This window comes from Hypanus sabinus, chromosome 14 (assembly GCF_030144855.1).
Source record: "Hypanus sabinus isolate sHypSab1 chromosome 14, sHypSab1.hap1, whole genome shotgun sequence".
Classification (NCBI taxonomy): Eukaryota; Metazoa; Chordata; class Chondrichthyes; order Myliobatiformes; family Dasyatidae; genus Hypanus; species Hypanus sabinus.
The window spans coordinates 91,974,007-92,000,056 of NC_082719.1; the positions used below are offsets into that span (position 1 = coordinate 91,974,007).

A 26,050-nucleotide genomic window follows, 5' to 3' on the forward strand; every position below is an offset into this window, starting at 1 on the left:
GTCTGATGAAGTGAGAAAATACCAGGAGTGTCAGATCAATTCAAGGATTTTCTCAACTCCTTTCCAAACAGAAGCATTAGCTGGTGACTGAGAGAGTCATAGGGCAGTACGGTATGAAGTTAGTCCCTTTGGTCCTCCTTGTCTATCCCGAGCAAGATGGCCATTAAGTTTGTCCCATAGGACTTTGACTGTGATTGTTGGTGGCAGATGGGGTGGTGTGAGATCTCAAGCTGCTGATCTCCTGGGATTTTCTTAAAGAATAACCTCTAGAGCAGAGGTTCCCGACTTGGGGCCCATGGACCCCTTGCTTAATGGTATTGATCCTGACATAAAAAATGCTGGGAATCCCTGCTCTAGTGTTTACAGAGAATGCCATGATTAAATTAAAACATCTGGTGAGTGGCAGTTCTGGGGGTGAAAATGCATTATTAATAAGAGAGGTCAGTGGAGAATGGCCAGTCAGGTTCAAGCTGACAAGAAAAAGACAGTAACTCAAGTAAACGTGTGTAGACGAGCATCTCTGAATGCACAACAGATTGAACCTGGAAGTGGATGGGCGACAGCAGCAGAAGACCACATCGAGTTCCACTCCTGTGCCCAATAAAGCAGCCACTAAGTGTACTTCAGCACTACGTTTAGTCAAATTCAGTGTTAATAGCTATTTTACATTTTCAAGCCTACTCTTTGTACACAAACAATTTGACTAGATTTCTATACTTTCCACAGCCGAACACAAATGTAGTTTTTATTGCAACATCTGTTTTGTTATTCCTGTGAATCAATTTGAGTAGCCATGTATGCATAAAAGTAAACTATCAACACATGTTCTTTAATTTTCAGCTCGAGACGTTCAAGGAAGAGGTGACTATTACTGATGCCATTGGTGCGCAACTGTATTTGATTCGTGTTAAAGCAAAAGATTCCTTTGATTATGGGAAGTGGAGTGAATGGAGTTCAGAAGTACCGGTCACTGCATGGAGCGGTAAGCAATATCATGCAGAATGCAGAACAGCGTGAAATTTTCATTTCAGAATTTGCTGAGTAAACTTGGTTCGGTTGAACATGATGCGGTTATTTCAGAATCGGGTCTATTATCCCAGCAGATATCGTGAAATTTGTTAACTTTGTGGCAGCAGTTCAATTCAATACATGATAATAGAGGGAGAAAAAAAATGATTTGTACTAAGTGTGTAATATATAAATTTTAAAAATGATTAAATAAGTGGTGCAAAAAAAAATAGCAAGTGAGCTAGTGTTCAAGGGTTCGATGTCTATTCAGAAATCAAATGACAGAGGGGAAGAAGCTGTTCCTGATTTTCTGTGTGCCTTAAGATTTCTGTACACCCTTCCTGATGGTAGCAATGAGAAGAGGGCTTGTCCTGGCTGGTGCAGGTCCTTACTGACAGCTGCCACCTTTCTGAGGCGGCATTCCTGGAAGATGACCTGGGATAGATTTGGGATAAATTCTACAGTGCTCATAGCAGCAGAAGTTATTAGGCTAGTACAATGTAGGAGTCGTACATCACCACACATTGTAAAGTTCTTAGATGGTTGACAGATGCCCATAAAGATGATCAAAGGCCCAAGTAAAGTGATAATAAAGGAAGATTAAATAAATCTCATTAAGGGAAGACGAGACTCTTAATGCATCTGACCTTCAGGTGCGGGGAGGAAGAGCTTGAAATCTAATTTGATAGCTTTAGTTGTTTTGCAACTCAGCTGTTTTCCAAAGAATGGAAATAAATTCTAACCTTTTGGCAGCTGAAGTATTAGACGCCATCAGAAATTGCAAGCACTTATTTATAAGGGCAGAGGTTGGGTGCCTTGGTTCATTAATTTTGCTCTGCTGTTTAATAACTTTGCAGCTGGTTGTGCTGATATTGATGTCTTGATTTTCAAGATTCCTTAAGTTTGTTATTCCCAGGATTGGTAGTGGGGTTAAGCTCTCACTGTGTATTGAATGCTCTCAAAGATGTACGTCTCAAATAGCTTCTGTCAACCAAGTCTAAATTCTGACCTTAATGTGTGGCTTAGCTACTAAGCCCAGGAGAAGGAGAAAAGGTGGGTTACTAGCACCTTAAAACTAGTCGCTTTGGGCAGATGGGTCTGCCAGCTGTAGTTGGCAAAGAAGGAAAACTCTGCTCTCAAGCCTCCACTGCCTCATGGCTATACTCATGGGGAGGGCTTCAGGAGTAAACCCCGAGGAAAAATACAGAGCTGGAGAGTCCTACATTGAATTCAGTCCGTATTGGCAACTCCTACAACACCACTGGTGCCAAACCGTATTGATCTCTGCCATTGCTTTGGATTCATCAGCTACGTGGAAAGAGGGAACCTGAACAAACGAGGAAATCTGCAGATGCTGGAAATCAGAGCAACACACACAAAATGCTGGAGGAACTCAGCAGACCAGGCAGCATCTATGGCAAAAAGTACAGTCAATGTTTTGGGCCAAGACCCTTCAGCCAGAGGCTGTGCAGTCTCGTTAAAGCTGGTAGCAAATTTCACCATCTATGTCTGTCATTACTACAGGAGGAAATTGATCCTTGTCTTCCAATGTCTTACCCTGAATTTTTATTGGCAGACAGAGTGTTGTGAATTGAGATGGTTTGATAAGAGGATCATTGTCATGTGAGTGCTAGGTTCATTTCCTGCCTGCTTCAGTGAGTAAAATATAAGCTATCTGTATGGTAAAGATTAGCTTTATTTGTCACATGTACATTGAAACATGCAGTGAATTAAGCCGTTTACGTCAATGACCAACACAGTCTGAGGATGAGCTGGCGGCAATCCGCACGTGTCCCCATGCTTCTGCCACCAACGTAGCATGCCCACAACTAATAACCTTAATGCATATTTCTTTGGAATGTGAGAGGAAACAGGAGCACCCAGAGGAAACCCCCGCAGTCACAGAGAGAACATAAAACTCCTTACAGGCAACGGTGGCAATGAATCTGGGTCGCTGGCACTGTAATAGTGTATGCTAACCACTATGTTCTGTGCCCTGCCATGTAGAGGGATTACCTGTCCATAAGAGGAATATACAAAGGTGCTGTATCAAAACGGTTAGCATGAGATCAGCCCTATGAGATTAAAGCTTCTGTGCAATTTACTTTCACTCTAGTAACTTGTAAATAAATTGACATTTTTGCATTACAGAAACAACTTCAGAATCTATCCAAACTACTGTTGCCACATTAACAGTGGACTATGTGGATATTCCTGGTCAACAAACAGAGTCTCCCTCTGCTCCAACTTCAATATTTCCAAGTAAGTTCAATGTTACTTTTTGGTACTCAAGTCAACAATCAGTATGCAGTCATGGTGTCTTGAAATTTACTAAGCTGTAGGAACAGGTCCAAGTTACTGGAGGTGAATAATGGTGGTGTGAGTACACCCCTGAACATTTGAGGGCCTGGAGAGAATTCTGACATGAACTTGCTTTATAAGCCAGATTAGGAGGAATGAATTCTTAAGTGCCCTGGAGTTTAGAAGAATGAGAAGGGATTTCATTTAAATCTATCGAATATTGAAAGGCTTTGATAGAGTAGATGTGGAGAGGAGGTTTCCTGTAGTTGCAGAGTCTAGGACCAGAGGGCACAATCTCAGAATACAAGGATGTGCCTTTTAGAACAGAGATGAAGAGGAATTTCTTTAGGCAGGGGGTGGCGAATCTGTGAAATTCATTGCTACAGACAGCTGTGGAGGCTGAGTGATTGAATATACTGAAAGTGGAGGTTGATGGGTTCTTGATTAATAGGGTCATCAAAGATTATGGGGGAGAAGGCAGGAGAATGAAGTTGAAAGGAGTAACAAATCAACCATGATGGACTAGCAGAGCCACTCAATGGGCTGAATAACCTAATTCAGCTCCCATGTCTTGTATTCTTATTCACAAATGGTTTGACAAATCCCCCAAAATCAGTATGTATTTATAGAAAATGATGAGTGTGTTTATAAGAATTTAAAATATACCTAATGCACTGATAAGTTAATTATTGGGATTTAGTTGAAACAATTAAGACCATTTTCAACACACGTTATCCAATAAATTTCACTAGTGAATGCAACAGTATCACACTTTGCATTACTTTGGTGGTGCTAGTACAGAAGCATATTTGCAAGATAGATAATTTGATCCTAATGGATGAGATCTGTGGTGTCTGTCTTCAATAAATTCCAGACAAATGTTTTGTTTCTTGCCATTCCATAACACTAACATCTGACATGTGTTTCAAATGCTTTAACCACAGGCTCTGAAGTGCTGGATACGGATATTATCATATTGATCTCAATCGCCATCGTGATTGGACTATTCTCAATGACGGCTGCATTTGTGCTCTGGTATGTTTTAAAAGAAAGATTTTAATCTTTAAAGCTTTTGATCTCATGTTCGTGTAGATTGTTATGACTTGCTGTCCGTTATGCCAGGTATGTTTAGGGCTGCAGTGAAGGTCTTCCATCTCTGGCAGTGTTCAGGCTTCCTTCATCGTGTCAGTAGCTTTCTCTCGGTTTTCACCACTGTCAGTCTTGTTAGGTACCGGGTGGAGACTCGGGAATACCGTCACACTCAGATGTAGAAGGATTTTTCATTGCTGTTTCCGCAACAATTAAAAAAAAAAATTGGTCAGTGTTGTTAGCCCTGAGCTGAACCCCCAGACCTGGAGAACTGGTGGACCTACCTTTTGACATGTTTGGCATGGATGACCCTACCAAGAGCCAAACCTAAAGCCTTGACTACAGTCAACATAGCTCTCTGGGTCATTGAGGCACACAAGCCTCCAGACCCTGTGACAAGGTTGTGGTCCTCTTGGAGGAGATTTTTCTGAGTCAGCTTTATATTCTTGCCCTCATAATCTACCTTGTTATTATATTCCACCATATTGTTTGCCTGCACTGCATTTTCTCTGTAACTATTACACTTTAATCAGCATTGTTATTGTTTTACCTTGTTCTACTTCAATGCACTGTGTAATAATTTGATCTGTATGGACAGTGTGCAAGACAAGTTTTTCACTGTATCTTTGTACATGTGACAATAATATTTCTATTCTAATTAAGGAGGAAATATCTTGACAGCATTAAGTACAAGGCATGGTGATGAGAGGTTGTTATCTAGAGACACGAGCTCAAATCTTGGCTTTGCTGCTATGGCATTTAAGTTGCGTTAATAATCTGGAATTTGCAGGAGTAGTGATAGACACAGGGGCTACCAGAATGTTGTGAAAACACCCCTTGATCACTAACGTCCTTCAGAGGAAGAAATCTCCATCTCACCTACAATACCTATGAAAGAAAACAGAAATATTGGAACAGCTTGGCCAATCAAGCAGTATCTATGGAAAGAGAAACCAGTTGAAGTTCAAAGTACATTTATGTCACTATATACAACCCTGAAATTCATTTTTCTTGTGGGCATACTCAATGAGTTTATTGAATAATAACTATAACAAAATCAATGGAAGACTGCCCAACTTGGGCATTCAACCAAAGTGCAGAAGACAAGAAACTGTGCAAATACAAAAAAAAAGTTATAATAATAATAAGCAATAAATATCGAGGACATGAGATGAAGAGTCCTTGAAAGTGAGTCCACTGGTTGTGGGAACATTTTAATGATGGGACAAGTGAAGTTCGAGAGCCGGAAATTTGAAGGGTAGGTTTGTTTGCATTTGATGAAGGATCCCTGACCCAGCATGTTAACTGATTTCACTTCTGCCTGATGCTGTTTGTCCAGCTGTTCTCCCAGCCATTGGTTTGTTTCAGATTCTAGCATTTGCAGTTTTGTTTTCCATCAGAAGCTCCTTGCAAACGGGAATGGCCTTGCAGGTCACTCGGATGTGTACTTAGTGCTACATTTGAAGAAAAATAACTTTTAAAACCAGACCAGCCACCTAATGTTGCCTTGGGCATCAAATTCAGACATTGCAAAGGGACTCCCAGTTTAATTATCTTAGTCAGCTCATAGTTATCAGAACTGTACAGGTAGTCTCCAAGTTACGAACGTCCGACTTACAGATGACTTGTACTTATGAACCAAGGAAGGAGAATGCTGTCCGCCATTTTAAGTCGGATCGCGACGCCGTCTGCCATTTTAAGTTGTTGCCATTGACACTGTGTTGAGTGTTTGACTTTGTATTTGGCTTAAATTTTTCTTAGCAAGATGCAAGATTCACCCTGACTCCCCCCAGTTCCGGTCGGCTGGTGGTGCAGTGAGATCAGCGCCGGGCTGGAGAACGGAGTTTCCCTGAGTTCGATTTAGTGACAGACCGCTCCTGTGCCGGGTCGATGTTGATCCAGTGACTCCTGTACCATCCGTGCCGGGTTAATGTCGAGCGCACAACTCAACCTCGTAAAATAAAAACACTGCCACCTCCAGTTTAAATTCCCACGTGGAATATTGTGGAGGATCAAATACCCAAATCCAGCACAGCCCCCACTTGTCCCATTTAACCTGTCGCAGTGTGGTAGAGTTTAGGACCCGGGGAATTCAGTGCGGTGGTCCTTAGAACCCAGCGGACCTCGGGAGCCGGCGCAGCTCAGGACCCGCTGCCTGCAATGTTTTTGTTCCATTGACGGGAAGCGATCGCGATTGAAAATAAAGTGGAAGTAATAAAGCATTTAGAAAGAGGTGAAATACTGTCGGTCATTGGAAAAGCGTTAGGCGACAGTCAGTCAATGATCGGAACAATTTTAAAGGATAAAGTGAGAATAATAGAACATGTGAAAGGCCCTGTCCCGATGAAAGTTACAATTATTACTAAGCAATGCAGAGGTTTAATTATTGGAATACATACATTTCTTAAGTGTTTTATATGCATAGAAAGGTAAAATATATACTAAGACAAACATTTGACTAACTGACACTTAATAATACCGGATGTACTTGTTCTGACTTGTGTACAAATCTGACTTAAAGACGGACTCAGGAACAGAACTGGTACGTAACCCGGGGACTGCCTGTAGTGTCTGAGCTAAACAAGGGAAGACTTGGGCTGCAGAAATGCAGTTTTTGAGAAGAATGAGGAAAATGTCACAGAAGGACAGAGTAACAAATGGGGAAATTTTGCAAAAAGCCAGAAAATGAAGAAAGTAGATATCATCAATCAGGCAGTTACTGAGGAAAGAGAAATTCGAGCATCCTGCATTTTGGGAAAAATTGATGGAAGAAAACGTCGCAGTCGACAGCACATGACAGTCATGAGTTACATCTCGGGATGGATGGGTAAAAGTTTTGAAGAGCTTATTAGAACTTCTGAGATTAAAGACAGATGGAAGACCATGGTCACTCATGACACATGATGTTGATGGGTGTCTAAGCTGGGAGAGCTGCCTTATAGATAGTTAAGCAGCAGCCTAACATGGACAATATGCCTGACTCTATCACAATCCCAGGCAACATCCTTATCCCATTAGTAGGATAGACATCTCCAGAGGTGTTTGCACAGTGGTAGACCCATGAGAAACAGAGGAATCCTTGGAATCATTAATATTGACTCCAGCTGATAAGACAAGGGAGCTGAATGTGACCATTGTTGGGTTTGCTCCACCATTTGATCATGACCTATTTATTTTCCCTCTTAGCCCCATTCACTTGCTTTCTCCCTGTAACCTTTCATACCCTTTCTAATCAAGAACATATCAGCCTCCATTTTAAATATACCCAATAACTTGGATTTCACAGCTGTCTGTGGCAATGAATTCCACAGATTCACCACCATTTGTCTAAATAAATTCCTCTTCATCTCTATTGTGAGGCTGTGCCCTGTGATCCTAGACTCCCCCACTATAGGAAACATCCTTTCCACGTCCACTATTTCTAGGGCGTTCAATATTCAGTGGGTTTCAATGATATTCACCCTCATTCTTCTAATCTCCAGTGAGTACAGGCCCAGAGCCATCAAACACCCCTCAAACATTAACCTTTTCATTCCAGTGATCATTCTTGTAAACTTCCTCTGGTCCCTCTCCAATGCCAGCATACTAATTCTTAGATAAGGGGCCCAGTACTCCAAATGCAGCCTGGCCAATGCCTTAAAAAGCCTCTGCATTACATCCCAGCTGATTTGGCTGCCTCTTTATTATTCCACTGCTGACGTACAGTGGCTGAAGTCTGTACCATTTATCAAATGTTGGCAACTCCATCATCTCCCAGACCTTGTGGGCTGGATTACTGAGAATGGAAAGGAGGAAATTTGAACACTGCCACCTAGAGGTTACTCCAGGTCACACACTCTCCTGATTTGGAAATGTATATTGCTGGCCTCTTATACAGTTTCTAAACTTATACAGCACGCTATTGGAGCAGTGCTGCCAGGATAATCAAAGACATGACCCACCCAGCCAGCACACTTTTTGTCCCTCTTCCCTCCGGGAGAAGGTTCAGGAGCATGAAGATTCGTACAGCCAGATTTGGGAACAGCTTCTTTCCAACTGTGATAAGACAGCTGAACAGATCCTGACCCAGATCTGGGCTGTACCTTCCAAATCTCCAGACCTGACTTGCACTATCTCACTTCCCCTTTTCTATTTTCTAATTATGATTTATCATTTAAATTTTTATTATATTTAATTCAATTTGTACTTCAGGGAGCGCGAAGTGCAGAATAAAATATCGCTGTGATGATTGTATGCTCTAGTATCAATTGTTTGGTGACAATAAAGTAAAGTAAAAGTAGACTCCCTTCCCAATAGTACTCCACTAGAAGGAATGCAGCAATTTCAGAAGATAACTCACTGCCATCTTATTAAAAGCAGTCCAGTTTGGGCAATAAGTGCTGATCTTATCATGTCTTGAGAAATGAATGAGTTGTTAAATACCCTGCACACATTGCCCATGAAACCAGCCAAATCTTCAAAGTAAATTTATTGTGAAAGTATGTGCATGATACCATATGCCACCTTGAAATACATTTTCATGCAGGCAGTAATGGGGGGGGAGGGGGGAAGAAATAAAAACATGAATTGTAGAGTGTCCTGGAAAGTGAGGATTGCCTAAACACTTTAAGTACTACATGAACAGAACTTTCCTTAGATATTGTGCTGAATAAAAATAAAAATGCAATTCTGATATTCACTGTGATTTGAGAATAACTAGTACATTATTCAGTAATTGTTCAATTTCCTGTTCGTTTTCTCAAATATACTTGCATAATAAAGTTTCTTTAGTATATTAGTTTATAAGTCTTCTCTGTCTTTTTATTGGTTTATAAATAGATAAAGTAGATGGAGTATCTTTTTCCCAGGGTAGAAATCTCTAACACCAGAGGACATGCTTTGAAAGTGAGCGAGGTTAGGTTTAAATGGGGATGAGAAGGCTAAGTTTTTTTTACTCAGTGGTGGATGTCTGGAATGCACCACCTGGTGTAGTAGTAGAGGCAAATACATTAGAGGCTTTTAAGAAACATTTGGATAGGCACATGAATAAAAGGGAGATGGAGGGATGTGAGCATTGTGTAGGTAGGAGGGATTAGTTTTTGGGGTAAGGTTCGATTTATTTTTCAGCTGGTTCCACACAACATTGTGGGCCAAATAGCCTGTTCTGTGTTGTTATTTTTATTTAAATACAGCATAGAATAAGCCCTTCTGGCTCTTCGAGCTGTGCCGCCCAGCATATTTCCCTCCTCCCCCACCCCCCCCTCCAACAATTTAACCCTAGCCTAATCATGGGACAATTTACAATGACCAATTAACCTACCAACTCGTACGTCTTTGAGCTGTGAGAGGAAACCGGAGCATCTGGAGGACTCTCATGCGATCACAGAGAGAAGGTACAAACTCCTCAGAGGTAGTGGTGGGAATTGAACACGGGTCGCTGGTACTGTAAAGCCTTGTGCTGCTAACCGCAATGCGGCCCCATCTTCCAATCACTACCTGAAAGTGAATCAGATTATTGTAACTTTGAGAATAATTGACCATATTCTGTTTCCAGGGTCAGAAAGAAAAAGCAAGAACCACATAAGGCTGAAATTCTAATGAAGAAGGCATTAACTTATTGTTAATGGTATGTATACAACTTTATTTCTTACCAATTAGAAGAAAATAGGGGCCGTTTACATCAGTAAATGTTTGGGTGTTGCACGATTTTCTGCATTTGAATTTGAAGATATTACTGAAGTGGAGTACAGGTAACCCCAGTGTTACAGAAAACATGCCATATTGCTTTTTTTTGTAATGACAAACTGTGTCATATGGGCGTGTGGCAAGTTGGAAGAAATGCCTTTGTTTACATACGATAATCTGCCCGTTCCACCAACAGTACTGTGCGAAAGCACGTATATGTTTAAGACTTCTGCACAGTGCTATAATAGACAATAGACAGTAGGTGCGGGAGTAGGCCATTCGGCCCTTCTAGCCAGCACCACCATTCACTTTGATCATGGCTGATCATACACAATCAGTGCCCCGTTCCTGCCCTCTCCCCATATCCCTTGACCCTGCTGTCTATAAGAGCTCTATCTAACTCTCTCTTGAATGCATCCAGAGACTTGGCCTCCACTGCCTTCTGGGGTAGAGCATTCCACATATCCACCACTCTCTGGGTGAAAAAGTTTTTCTGCATCTCTGTTCTAAATGGCCTATCCCTTATTCTTAAACTCTGGCCTCTAGTTCTGGACTCACCCATCAGCGGGAACATGCTTCCTGCCTCCAGCGTGTCCAATCCCTTAATAATCTTATATGTTTCAATCAGATCCCCTCTCGTCCTTCTAAATTCCAGTATATACAAGCCCAGTCGCTCCAATCTTTCAACATATGACAGTCCTGCCATTCCGGGAATTAACCTTGTGAACCTACGCTGCACTCCCTCAATAGCAAGAATGTCCTTTCTCAAATTTGGAGACCAAAACTGCACACGATACTCCAGGTGGGGTCTCACCAGGGCCCTGTACAGCTGCAGAAGGACCTCTTTACTCCTATACTCAATTCCACTTGTTATAAAAGCCAGCATGCCATTAGCTTTCTTCACTGCCTGCTGTACCTACATGCTTGCTTTCATTGACTGATGTACAAGAACACCTAGATCTCATTGTACTTCCCCTTTTCCTAACTTGACTCCATTCAGATAGTAATCTGCCTTCCTGTTCTTTCCACCAAAGTGGATAACCTCACATTTAGCCACATTAAACTGCATCTGCCATACATTTGCCCTCTCACCCAACCTGTCCAAGTCACCCTGCATTCTCATAACATCCTCCTGACATTTCACACTGCCACCCAGCTTTGTGTCATCAGCAAATTTGCTAATGTTACTTTTAATCCCTTCATCTAAATCATTAAAGTATATTGTAAACAGCTGCGATCCCAGCACCGAACTTTATGGTACCCCACTGGTCACAGCCTGCCATTCGGAAAGGGACCCGTTAATCACTAATTCTTTGTTTCCTGTCAGCCAGCCAATTTTCAATCCATGTCAGTACTCTGCCCCCAATACCATGTGCCCTAATTTTGCCCACTAACCTCCTATGTGGGATTTTATCAAAAGCTTTCTGGAAGTCCAGGTACACTACATCCACTGGCTCTATATTTGTACAGGTGTACCTAGTAGAGTGGTCACTAAGTTTTTTTTTGTTCAGGTGATGTTCTTTTATAGTTAAAATATGTATAATTTATACTATTGTGCAAAATTCTTCAACACATGTAGGTAGCTAGCGTGCCTAAGACTTTTCCACAGTACACTGCTTGTCCAGTAATCCTCTTCTGACCAGCTTCAAATATATTAAAACAATTCCTTAAATAAGGAGACTTATATTATACCCAACATTCCAGTTATGATTTCATCAATGTGTGCATAATGAAGCATAGCCTCCCTCCATTTTTAAATTTGATTTTCCACGGCAATAAGCAATAATATCCCAATGGCTTTTCTAATTAAGTTTTCCTTCCAGTTTGGATTCTTTTTTTCCCTCAAAAGAGATTGTGCAAACGTGTGCAGTGGGAGATGGGCACAGTATGTAATATGTTTTGGGACAGGGCTATACTTCCCTATATATTATATTGAAAGAGAAGAAAATATAACTCAGGCTGAAAATGATACTTAAATATCTATCTACAGTGTATTATATCTACCTCAGTATTTATGACTGTATCTGCTTTCCATTCATAGCTTGGCTCCATCTTCATCTGAGATGTACAGCAATTAATCTGACAGGGATTCCTGACACAATATTCTATGAAGAATTTTCAGCTAATAAAAAGCACAAATAATAACAACCAGGACATTGGCTTCTAAACGGAATAAAATGCCCAGATGTTTCAAACTAGTTCCGTAGAACTGGTTGATCTTCCCGTCAACATGTGCCAATGCAAAGTCCTCATTGTTTAAGTGGGATGGAAGCTGATTTGTTTTAATTGTGGTTGATGAATTTCCTTGATATTGTCCGTCAATATTCAGTTTGTGTTTTCCAACGTTTGCAAGCCATGGTAGGCTAATGTCACAACTCGCTTGATGCAGTTTGGTTTCTGCCATTAAGTTTGGTCTTTGAAGAGCTGAGTTTGTATCTGAAGAGCTTGGCCTGCTCGACTTCAACCAAAATGACAATATCCAAAGGACAGCTTTTGGGAAGAATGTGACCTGTCTTTGGGTCTGCGTCAGCTGCTGTGAAGTAACTTGCAGATACAGAAGATGGAACCACTTTTCCAATTTTAACTGCCTCAGTTACATGCAACCACAAGATAATTTACAAGATTATACAACAGCAAGCTGAAGCAAAGTGCTGAGGACATGGTGATTATTACATGTAAATATCTGAGCCTATTTTGGTCTTTGCTTATTTTAAAGCACTTGACCATTCAAGTATGGAATCTCATTTGCAAATTATTTTCTGTAGACCTTTTAGTACAAGTGATTGTGACTGGGGGGGGGAAGCGTTATCTTAACTTTAAAATGCAGGTGTTCGTGGAAGGGAGAGCACTTTGTGCTGATTATTCTTTTCATGTGTTGTAGCTTTATTCTGTAAAGCACAAACCAGACAAAAAATAATTGTCCCCTTACAGAGCAGGAGGACAATTACTATTAATTTTTTTTTGCACAAGTTGTGCTAGAAATCAAACACTTTTTAGGTAAAAGGCACTAATGTTATGAGGATAGCTTTTGATTCTAATGGTGAGCTTTCTTTGTTCACTATTAAAATGTTTCACTTGCTTGCGGTTGCCTCCATTCAGTAAGAAAAACGATGCTTATTAAGAAATGGTTTAAGTATTTACAAATGAAGACATTTCCAGGTAGGTTTGGGTTCTGTCCAAGTTGAAACTTCTACCCCTCCCACACAGACACATACACCATATTAATACTATAGAAAGTTCAAGAAGCAATTTCTTGAAAAAAAGTTTTTTCTATAATGTTAATATATTAAACTCTGCAGTATCATGCAAGTTAGAATGCAGAATGAAAATGTGAATTTAATAATTGGCTAGAGCACCATTGATATTTAAATCTGCCAAAGCAAATATTATTTAATGAGCAAAATGCTATCTGGGGAAAAATGCGTTTAGAAATCCAAAGTTGATCCTTCTCTAAAATTACTATTATTCCCAAATATGAAGTATTTCATATTTTTTATGCCTGACTTCCTGTTGACTTAAAAGCTTTACAGTATTCTGAGGTAATTTATCCTTTTTGATTCTAGACCTAGAAATTTCTACTGAAGGTTTTGGAGACTTTGAAGTTGGTGCAATTTTGGCTTTTATTTTTATTTCTATTTTTAATTTTTGTGAAATTGAGTCAATCTATAACTTCCATTTATGGAGAATCTTTGTTGTAGCAAACTGCATAATAGGGGCATAATCAAACAAAACTGGCTGCATGCCACAATTTAGTGGTGTATTCAAAACAGTTGTCTGAAAGGTGGATTTTGAGGAGTGTTGCAGGCAGGAAAGGAAATGGTGGAAATTTAAGGGCTTAGGGTCTTGGCAGCTGGTGCTATTGACTGTAATTGGTGGAGAGATTGTTTGATGATCTTAGGTTTGTTGGGACGTAGAGCAAGGGAAGCCAGGTGGACGTGGGAAAAGCATTGGAACAGTGGTTTCAGTCTTCCCAGTATTAGGAAGAACTTCTGAATCAGAATCAGGTTTATTGTTACTGACTTAAGTTGTGCTGTTTGTTTCGTCACAGCAGCATGACAAATTATAATGAGTTGTATAAAAAGAGTACAGAGGAGGAATAGTGGGGTAGTGTTCACTGACTGTTCATATATCTGATGGCAGAGGGGAAGGAGCTGCAAATCGTTCTGATCCAACATGCTGAGAGTAATTTAGTCTGAGAATTTGGAGGTAGTGAATTGGCCAAGTGTTGCAGTGTTTTCAGAGGTTCTCTGCGTCGTCTGTCAATCAGGTGAAATTGAGGGCGAAGCAGTTGAGCGTTTGTTGCGGGGAGAAACTACACTGTCTAAGTGTTGCCTAACATTTATGCACAGTAGTGCAACAGCTTGCATAACGCGTCAGGTTACAGCGCCAGATCAGATTTCAATTGCTGCCGGTGTCTGTATGGAGTTGTACGTTCTCCCCGTGATCACGTGGATTTCCAGATGCTCCATTTCCCTCCCGTATTCCATTAGGGCCAATGAGTTGTGGGCATGCTGTGTTGGTACTGGAAGTATGGCCCCAGCACAATCCTCGCGGATTTGATTTGAATCGAGCGACACATTTCACTTTCTGTTTCAGTGTACATGTGACAAATAAAGCTAATCTTAACTGTGAAGGAACTGGTGTCTTGTGGATGGGTGAATACGGTTTCACTTGGTCAAAATCTGTCAACTGTTGGGTTTGTAGATTTGATTGAATTAACTGTAAAAGAAGCCTTTCTGAAACTTGAGTTAGTCATAAGACCATAAGACAAAGGAACAGAACTAAGCTATTTGGCCCATCGAGTCTGCTCGCCCATTCCATAATGGCTGATTTTTTTTCCCTCTTGACACCATTCTCCTGCCTTCTCCTTGTAACCACGCTTTTTCATTCAGTTTGCCTCTGCCAGAAGGAAGCCATGAGAGAGGTGATGTTTGAAACAAAGTGTTAGCATCAAGGACAAAATTGCTAAGCAAAGCTGCTAAAATCTTTATACTGCATAAAGGTATTAATTGTCAGTCATTTTGAACGGAGAATGGGCTACTTGTGCAATTGTTCTGTGACTAATGTTTTGGAAGGGTTAGCCTTTGTGTTTATCTGTAATCTTAGATGACATCATTGAGAAAAAGTTAGTGTTGATCAGTTATTTGATTTTTAAAAAATAGCTGAAGTCCAGGTTAAGTTAACTGCCTTTGAAGATGGGAAAACTAAAATGATGATGATTTGAAGAATTACTTGACACAGCTTGATTTTTTACATGATAGTGTAGTTGTGGCATTTGATGGAATTAGTGCTGGATGTCATTAATAATGCTGTAGACTTTTTGAAAAGCATTGTATTGTGATTAATCAGCAATATAATTAAGTAGTGGCCTCTGCTAATGGCATATTTGGAGTACAGTAGCTTGTTGTTGCATAACCAGAAGATTTGGGGGCTTTAGAAAGAGTGGAGAGGAGGTTCACCAGCATGTTGCCTGGTTTAGAGGTTATTAGCTAGAAGGAGTGATTGGGCAAACTTGTGTTTGGTTTCTCTGCCGCATCAGGGGTTGAGTAGCCAACAGACAGAGGCACAGACAGGGTAGGCAAGGGGCGTTCTACCCTAAAGTAGAAATGTCAGATACAGGACAACATAGGTTTATAGTGAGAAAGAAAAGGTAGATTTTTTTTTACAGAGTAAAGTAAAAGTAAATTTGTTATCAAAATAGGTATATGTCACCTTATAGAACGCTGGCATTCATTTTCTTGTGGTTATTCACAGTAGAATAAAGAAATACAATAGAATCAATTAAAAACTACACACAAAGACTGACAATGTGCAAAAGAAGATAAAATGTGCAAATAATACTGAGAGCATGAGTTTGGGTTAGACTAGAAATGAGAGCAGGAATAGGCCATCTGACCTCTCGAGCCTAAACCTGACTACAGCTGGAGGTCATGGGTTGAGGGTGAAAGTTTAAGGGAAGAGGAGAGACCTTCCGGATGAAGAGAGACCTTCACTGACAGGATTGTGAGAGTGTGGAACGAGCATGCAAACACGATTTCAATGTTTATAGAAAGTTTGGATAGTTACATGGTAGGTCTGCGGAGGGCTATGTTCCTGGTGCAGGTCGATGGGAGTAGGCAGTTTAAATGTTTCGGCACGGACTAGATGGGCCAAAGAGCGTGTTTCTGTGCTGTACTTTTCTATGACTGACTTGTAGAGTCCTTGAAATTGAGTCCATGGGTTGTGGAATCGGTCCAGTGGTGAGTTGAGTGAAGTGATCTATGGTGGTTTAGGAGCATGTGATTCACCACCAGCAGAAGTGGTGCAAACAGTCATGGTAACGTTTAAGGTTCATTTGAATAGGCACGTAAACAGGTAGGGAATGGAGGGAGGTCGAGCAAGTACATTTTAGGTGGACATCATGGGCTGCAAAGTGCAGGACCAGAAGCAGCATTTTGCAACTTGTTTGAGTCAGTTGCCAGTATTCTGGTAAGTGTAGATTAATATCTTCTTCCTTTGGCTCTGCTTAGCTTTCTAAATTCGGATGCAAGTCCTGAAACATGAAAGGGCTGTTGTAATTATCGCTCAGCTGCAGGGCAGCCCAAATCAGATTCTCTTCATGCTTCAATGCAGTTTGCTTTTGGTGTTCTCTGATAGTGCTTCTCTCCAACCTTGTTTCATAATTATCACCAGGAATATACTTTGCACTTTTAACCATAAGACTGCTCTTGCTATCAAATATTATATAGAAATGCTGCAGTATATTGAAATGCTTGATATAATAAACTATGTTGTGAATCTTGTATACTTCACAAAATAACTTGTTCAATGACATAAAATATATTTTTTTAAAACACCTAAGAATAAAATAGCTTCAAATATATGCAAGACCCTCTACCTAATTTTCAGTAAGGATTGATAGTTTTTAATCATCTATAGACAATTATAAACCTCCCCTGTCTGAGCCAGGATCTTGTATCTGGATTGTATCCAATATTTCAGAGTTCAGTCATTGCCTTAGTTTCTAAAACGTAAGATACCGTGATGCCTGATTTTTATCGTGTCTGGGATAAAGAAACCTGTTAGAATATCCTTGAGTGCTAAAAACTAGTTATTATAAAATTACCATGAAACTTGAGTAAAACATTTTAATGCCATTTGAAAGGCAATCGCAGCAATTTACATCACTTCACCTCCCCTCCCCTCCCCACTCCCAAAGCTACCATTTTACTGTTTTTGCTAGCACCCTAGTCCCAGCTCACTGATTTCACTGGTCCATCTTGTTACAACAAGGGAAATGGTATCCCTGGTAACTGTATCGGCCATATGTTTACCTTCCTAATCTGTTTATCCCCAATGCCAGATTAGACATGGTTCAGGAAATGTTCTGGACATTTGGCAATGTGTTCTTTAATCTTAGTAACCTAAACTAGGTATTCTTCAATCAGGATCTCTTGCCCACTGCTAACTACATTGTTGACTGCAACATGAAGTACAGGAACTCTGTCCTCTCCCTCATGAGTGTTTTATGCCTTTATGCCAATATTAGCATTGATTTAGAGAAGACTAGAATATAAAAGTAAGGATGTAATGCTATGACTTTATAAGACATTGGTCAAGACCGCATTTGGAGTACTGTGAGCAGCTTTGGGCCCCTTAGAAAGGATGTGCTGGCATTGGTGAGGGCGTGGAGGAGGTTCAGGAAAATGCTCCAAGAAGTGAAAGGGTTAATATGTGAGGAACATTTTGTAGCTCTGGGCCTGTACTTGCTAGAATTTAGAAGACCGATGGGGGGGAGCTCATTGATACCCTACCGAATATTGAAAGGCCTAGATAGAGTGGATGTGGAGAGAACGTTTCTATTAAGTGAGGGAATCTAGGACCAAAGATAACAGCCTCAGAATACAAAGGTGTCTCTTTAGAACAGAGATGAGGAGAAATTTCTTCAGCCAGATGGTGGTGAATCTGTAGAATTCATTGCCACAACTGTTGATACAGAAAGGCAGTGCCTCAGGCAAGAATATACAGATGTAAATATTTAGGGATGGACTTTCCCCTGAAACTGATCACCCAAAATAGTTGTAGTTTGCACATAAGATTATGAAGCTTTCAGTGGAAATCCACTTTCCATGATCTTTTGTGCTGCATTAAAAAAATACATGTAGATAGATCCACCCAAAAAATACTGGACGTGTTCCCAGGTTGAACAAATATTGCTTGGGAGTTTCCACTTATTTCACAGGCCTTTTTGAGGAGGCTTAAAAAAACTCAGTTGGCTCCTCTGCACCCAAGGGTACTGATAAGGATATTTCAAACGGTTTAGACTTACTTGCGTGTGAACCTGATTTCCTGTTTCCTAACTAATTGCACATTTTGGTTTCTCACAATCTGCAGTTGTTACCGCAGGTCATGGGCTGACACTGATTTTGTGGCACATCTTTAAGCTAGTGTAATCGAAAGCTACCGTACCAATTTTTTTTAAACTTTAGAAAATGTATTAAAATGTAGTCTAACTATACTGACTTTGGGAAGATTTTGCATGTGGGGATATACAAGAAAAATCTGTGGGAAAACGTGAGCACTTTTCAAAATGAGATTGTGAAACACTTTATTGAAAAAAGAGGTTGCTGAAGTTGGATACGTTTTAAAAGTCTGCAAGCCTTTTCGTTTCCTTTATTTGTTTTATGCAATGCCAGCTGAGAAAAGGGAAGGAAATGCAGCAACTCGGAGAAATTTTCATCTGATGCCCTGTGTTGAGGCTTTTTGACTTTGCTTATGATGAATTTGTGAATGAGTTTTTAAAAATATCATGTATGTGTCAAGGAAAGCTTTGGCAGTATCTGGTAGAAGAGGGTGGCATTTTAAACACTGAAAAATGTTGATGTGTTTTCATGATATTCTGGTGGAGAATTAATAATTCCTGTTTGAACTTAATGCTGAATGAACTTAATGCAAATCGATTGTACAGGTCACTAAATTACAGGTAGCCACACAATTGTGGAGGCGGGCCACTAAGTTACAAGGATTGGGCTCCATGGTGGCGTGAGTGGTTAGCGAGACACTATTACAGCTTGGGGCTTTGGAGTAAGGAGTTCAATTCTGGTGCCATCTGTAAAGAGTTTGTGTGCACCCCTCCCCCTGCACCTGGTGGAATACCTGAGTGTTCTCTGGGTCCTCCAGTTTCTTCCCACAGTCCAAACGTGAACTGGGTAGGTTAGTTTGTCCCGTGATTAGGTTAGGGTTAAATCGGGGTTGTGCGGTTTGCTGGGTGAAGTGGCTAGAAGGACCAGATGGGCCTATTCCACACTGTATCCCTAAGTAAGTGAAATAAAATTGCAAGGAGAGGCTACTCATGTATGTTGAGCATGTAGACTTGTCTGCTGAAGCATCTGGCTTTAATCCTCCAAACAGGATAAATTTTGTGAACTGATATTGATGAAAGATGTTCAGGTTCCTCCATGGATATCATTTACTCAAAAGCAGCACATGGAACTTGTTTAGTGTGGACAATACTGTATATACAACTTCAGTAACTACCAACTGAACTAACTTTTGGATAAATCATTATTTTTGATAAGCAATTATCTTATATCTGCAAGGATAAATCTAGCTAAATGATAATCTAGTATTGGGCAGCTGAACCATTTGAGAAATTGGTACTTCACGTTCTCTGCAATAAATTTAATTTGGAATTTTCCAAATTATTTTGTGAATAGAGAAAATATTTTATTCTAATATCAGTGAATGGAAGTAGAATTTGACTTCATTCAGAAACTTTTTTAGTTTTCTTCAGTTTTCTTTAATTGATTTGTGCAAAAAGTGAACGAACTTGCAGCATCAATCTGATGGTGAGTTCTGGAAGTTGTGCCTTCTCTTGTGAAAGAGAATAACTGGCAGAAAGTCATTAAATCACCCATTCAGCCATATAGACTTGCGCATCAGCTTTTTAAATTACCTTCTCTGTTTTATCTGTTGCACTTTTAATAAGCTATTTTCTGTTAGTAAAGGAAGTCTATTTTTAAAACATTAAATGTGAATTTCAATAAAAAAGCAATGTGTCAACATGTCAACTTTAGCATCTGTTTTGTGGTAAAGCTTCTTACAAAATTTTCATTATAGAAAATTTGACTGGTTTAATTGCTTTGCAATTTTTATAATGCCAGAATGTACCTTGTTTATGGAGTATGCTACTTTTAGTCACAATGTAGTTTGAATTTTCTTCTATCCACTAGTCTTTACAAAATAAAAAATGTTATGACATTCTGGATTTGTAAGTTACTTTTCCTATAATTAATTACACGTTCTACATATTATTAGGTACAGGGGTGGAACCTAGTGTGATCTTTTGCTGTTGAAGCCCATTCACTTCAATGTTCAACATGTGCATTCAGCGATGCTCTTCTGCACACTAACAAGTGGTTATAAGACCATAAGATATAGAACAGAATTAGTGTCTGCTCTGCCATTTCATCATGGCTGAGCCAATCTCCCTCTCAGCCCCAATATCCTGCCTTCTCCTTGAATCCCTTTATGCCTTGTTGATCAAAAATCTTAACCTTTGGCTTAACTATACATAAAGATTTAGCCTCCACAGCTGCCTGTGGCAATTAATTCCACAGATTCACCACTCTCTGGCTAAAGAAATTCCTCCTCATTTCCATTCTAAAAGGATGCCCCTTTATTCTGAGGGTTGTGTCCTCTGGTCCTAGACTCTCCCATCACAGGAAACATCCTGCCCCCATCCACTCTATCAAGGCCTTTCACTATTTGATAGGTTTCAATGAGGTCACTCCTCATTCTTCTGAATTCCAATGAATAAAGGCCCAGAGCCATCAAACGCGCTTCATTTGACAAGCCATTCAATCCTATCTGAGTTATTGTCATCTTCCTGTTACCTTGAACCAGTCAGGGCATTCTCCTCTTATCTCTCTTAATAACATAGCACTTTTGTCCATTGGATTGTTTAGGTTTATTTTGGACCATTCTCTGTCAATTCCAGAGACTGTTGTGTGTGAAAATCCCAGCAGATCAGCTGTTTCTGAGATACTCAAACCAGCATGTCCGGCACCAACAATCACTCCATGATTAAAGTCACTTAGATCACAGTTCTTCCCCATTCTGATGTTTGGTCTGCACAACAAATATCCCTCCTGACCGTGTCAACATGCTGTTATGTATTGAATTACTACAACATCTAGTCAAGTCAAGTCACTTTTATTGTCATTTTGATCGTAACTGCTATGTACAGTACATAGTAAATATGAGACAACATTTTTCAGGACCATGGTGTTACATGACACAGTACAAGAACCAAACTGAACTACAGAAAAAAAACAACACAGAGAAAACAAAACAACTACACTAGACTACAGACCTACACTGGACTGCATAAAGTGCACAAAACAGTGCAGGCGTTACAATAACTAATAAACAGGACAATAGGGCAGTAAAGTGTCAGTCCAGGCTCTGGGTATTAGGGAGTCGGTGATAGCTTGGGGGAAGAAATTGTAACATAGTCTGGTTGTGAGAGCCCAAATGCTTTGGTGCCTTTTCCCAGATGGCAGGAGGGAGAAGAGTTTGTATGAGGGGTATGTGGGGTCCTTCAAAATGCTGTTTGCTTTGCGAATGCAGCATGTAGTGTATGGTGATGGTGGGAAGAGAGACCCTGATGATATTCTCAGCTGATCTCATTATCCGCTGCAGGGTCTTGCGATCCGAGATGGTGCAATTTCTGAACTGGGTAGTGATGCAGCTGCTCAGGATGCTCTCAATGCAACCCCTGTAGAATGTGATGAGGATGGGGGGTGGGAGATAGACTTTCCTCAGCCTTTGCAAAAAGTAGAGACATAGCTTTCTTTGCTATGGAGCTGCTGTTGAGGGACCAGGTGAGTTTCTCCGCCAGGTGAACACCAAGAAATTTGGTGCTCTTAACGATCTCTACCGAGGAGCTGTCAATGTTCAGCGGGGAGTGGTTGCTCCTTGCCCTCCTGAAGTGAACAACCATCTCGTTTGTTCACATTCAGAGACAGGTTGTTGGCTCTGCACCAGTCCGTTAGCCACTGCACCTCCTCTCTGTAAGCTGACTCGTCGTTCTTGCTGATGAGACCCACCACGGTCGTGTCATCGGCGAACATGACTGGTTGATTAGAAATCTGCATTAATGAGCAGGTGTACTTAATAAAGTGGCCTCTGAGTGTACAACATGGCACATTCAACTTCCATTCTGGGAATATTATCCCTGCCAAAACCAGCTACACATACGCACTCTTGGTGCCTACATTGGATTGCCCTGTGCACATATTTTACATGCGCTGGGGACTGTTGATATTCAACAAAATCAGAAGAAGTAAGCAAACAGTTAATACACCTTAGTATTTTGCAGTGTGCTTAGTGGAAGTTTTGGAAAGCCTATGATTCCACTGCTGAGGAAGCAGAAGAGATCTACCATGTTATTACCTGGGATGGAATATTTCAGCTGTGAGAATCTGGATAGACTAGATTCCTTCGAAGCAAATGAAAGTGAGCAAGACCTGAGAAGAATACAAGTTTGAAGAGTACAGTATGATTCTTCTCCCCAAAGTAGAGGTGCCTATAATCAGACAGGTATGAGGTTTTGACAGGATCCGAGTAAGAACTATTTTTCCTCGGTGTATGCATCTGGAATATGTTGTCTGAGTGGGTATTAACATTTTGTCAAAGTTTAGAAGGGAACTAAACAAGTTCAAAGGTTCATTTATTATCAAAGTATTCAACTTTGAAATTCTTCAATTCTCCAGATAGCCATGAAACCAAGAATGAAAAGATCAGCAGCAGACTGGGGGGAGAAAAGTCCGAAGTCCGAGACCACATTCAAAGTGCAGAAAACCAGGGTGACATTCTCCAAGCAGTAGCCTCTTCCCTCTCTAGTGGCAGAGCAATCCCACCAGCGATCAAGAGACAGTCTCCCTTCTCCAGCAGCAGAACACTCTCACTAGCAATCAAAAGGCATTCTCCCCTCTCCAGCAGCAGAGTAATCCTACCAGCGACAAGTGGTAGCTGGTTATAGATGGGTACTTGTTAGTTGGCATGGGCATGAAGTACAGCACAGAAACATGCTCTCTGACACTATCAAGACACAGATTTTATAAGAAGCTGGTGAGGACTCTTCTGGAATTTGGATTTAGTTTTAGACTAACCACTTAGGGCAGAAGGCTGCAAAAAGGGTTTTTTAGAATGGTACCAGGCATAGGAGGGTTCATGTGGGATTGGGGAACTCCCTGATGTTTCCCTTGGCACAGATAAGATTAAGGGGACATAAACACAAGAAATTCTGCCAATGCTGGAAATCTTGAGAAACACATACAAAATGCTGGAGGAACTCAGCAGGGCAGACAGCATCAATGGAGAGGAATAAACTGTCAACATTTCCATCCTGATGATGGGTCTCAAAAGGTCAAAGTAAACTTATTATCAAAGTGCATAAATCCTACCACATACAGCCCAGAGATTCATCTTCCTGCATACTCAATATATCCATAATAGAATAATAACCATAATAGAATCAGTGAAATACCATTTCAGAATCAGGTTTATTATCACTGGCATATGTTGTGAAATCTGTCTTTTGTTCAGTGTGCAAAAGACAACAAACTGTGCAAATACAAAAAAAAATAGTGAGGCATCTGGAAAGAAATGGATCCATCAGGCAGACACAGCATGGATTCAGCAAAGGCAGGTCCTTACTGGAGTTCTTTGAGGATATAATAAGCGCAGTGGATAGATTGGAACAGATGGACGTTATTTACTTGGATTTCTAGAATGCGATAAATAAGGTGCCACATAAAAGACTTAACCATAAGATAAGAATGCATAGAGATGGGGGGTGATGTATTAGCATGGATAGAGGATTGGTTAACCAATAGAAAGCAGAGACTTGGGATACATGGGTATTACTCTAGATGGCAATCAGTGGTGAGTGGTGTGCCACAGGGATCAGTGCTGGGCCTGCAACTGTTCACGATATACATTAATGATCTGGAAGAGAGGACTGAGTATAATGAATCTAAGTCTGTTGATGATACTAAATTGAGTGGAAAAGCAAATTGTGCAGAGGATGGGGAGAGTCTGCAGAGAGATATAGATAGGTTAAGTGAGTGGCAAGGTCTGGCAGATGGGGTACAAGGTTGGTAAATGCAAGGTCATCCACTTTGGATGGAAAAATGAAAGATTATTATTATTTAAATGGTAAAAAATTGCAGCATGCTGCTGTGTAGAGGGACTTGGGAGTGCTTGTGCATGAATCACAAAAGGTTGGTTTGCAGGTGTAGCAGGCTATCAAGAAGACAAATGGAATGTTAGCCTTCATTGCTAGAGGGATTGAATTTATGCTGCAACTGTACAGAGTTCTGGAGAGGCCGTACCCTACAGTACTGTGTGTATTTCTGGTCTCCTGACTTGAGGAAGGATATACTGGCTTTGGAGACGGCACAGAGCAGATTCACCAGGTTGAATCCAGAGATGAGGGGGTTAGACAATGAGGAGAGATTGAGTTGCCTGGGTCTGTACCTGTTGGAATTCAAGAGAATAAGAGGAGATCTTATAGAAACGTAAAATTATGAAAGGGATAGATAAGATAGAGGCAGGGAAGTTGTTTCCACTGGTAGGCAAGATGAGAACTAGGGGACATGGCTTCAAGATTCAGGGAAGTAGATTTAGGATGGATATGAAAAGGAAATGCTTTTCCCAGAGAATGGTGAATCTGTAGAATTTGCTGCCCAATGAAGCAGTGGAGGCTACCTCAGTAAATATATTTAAGACAAGGTTGGATAGATTTTTGCATTGTAGGGGAACTAAGGGTTCTGAGGGCAAGGCAGTTTGGTAGAGATGAGTCCATGGTCAGATCAGCCATTATTGAATGATAGAGCAAGTTCAATAGGCCAGATAGGATCATAGAATTATAGAAAATCTACAGCACAATCTAGGCCCTTCGAACCACAATGCCGTGCCGAACATGTACTTTAAAAATGGTTACCCATAGCCCTCTATTTTTCTAAGCTCTATGTACCTATCCAGAAGTCTCTTCAAAAGCCCTATTGTATCCGCCTCCACCAACGTCACTGGCAGCCCATTCCATGCACTCACCACTCTCTACGTAAAAAAAAACTTACTCCTGACATCTCCTCTGTATCTACTCCCCAGCACCTTAAACCTGTATCCTCTCATGTTAGCCATTTCATCCCTGGGAAAAAGCCTCTGACTATCCACATGATCAATGCCTCTCATCATCTTATACACCTCTGTCATGCCACCTCTCATCCTCTGTTGTTTCAAGGAGAAAAGGCTGAGTTCACTCAATCTATTCTCATAAGGTATGCTCCCCAATCCAGGCAACATCCCTGTAAATCTCCTCTGCACCCTTTCTATAGTTTCCACATCCTTCCTGTAGTGAGGCGACCAGAACTGAGCACAGTACTCCAAGTGGGGTTTGACCAGGGTCCTATATAGCTGTACTTACCTCTTGGTTCCTAAACTCAAGTCCCATGGTTGTTGAAGGCCAATAAACTGTATGCCTTCTTAACCACACTGTCAACCTGCTCAGTAGCTTTGAGTGTCCTATGGACTCTGACCCCAAGATCCTTCTGATCCTCCACACTGCCAAGAATCTTACCACTAATACTATATTCTGCCATCATTTTTGACCTACCAAAATGAACTACTTCACACTTATCTGGGTTGAACTCCATCTGCCACTTCTCAGCCCAATTTTACATCATATCAATGTCCCACTACAATGTCTGACAGCCCTCTACACTATCCACAACACACCCACCCTTTGTGTCATCAGTAAATTTACTAACCCATTCCTCCACTTCCTCATCTAGGTCACATAAAAATCATGAAGACAAGGGGTCCCAGAACAGATCCCTGAGGTACACCACTGGTCACTGACCACCATGCAGAATATGGCCCATCTACAAACACTCTTTGCTTTCTGTGGGCAAGCCAGTTCTGGATCCACAAAGCAATGTCC

At 40.8% G+C, this 26,050-nt stretch overlaps 1 protein-coding gene across 3 annotated transcripts in view; it reads left to right on the plus strand.

Moving 5' to 3' along the window:
* The window catches only part of LOC132404988 (interleukin-11 receptor subunit alpha-like), a 123,844-nt gene extending 103,538 nt beyond the window's left edge, over positions 1 to 20,306 (plus strand). For all 3 annotated transcript variants that reach the window (XM_059989646.1, XM_059989647.1, XM_059989648.1), the window contains exons 8-12: positions 841 to 982; positions 3,160 to 3,270; positions 4,254 to 4,344; positions 9,932 to 10,003; positions 12,104 to 20,306. In XM_059989646.1, coding sequence (XP_059845629.1) covers positions 841 to 982; positions 3,160 to 3,270; positions 4,254 to 4,344; positions 9,932 to 10,001 — 414 coding nt within the window. In that variant the 3' untranslated portion in view covers positions 10,002 to 10,003; positions 12,104 to 20,306. The remainder of the gene's footprint in view (positions 1 to 840; positions 983 to 3,159; positions 3,271 to 4,253; positions 4,345 to 9,931; positions 10,004 to 12,103) is intronic.
* Positions 20,307 to 26,050: the final 5,744 nt, after the last annotated feature.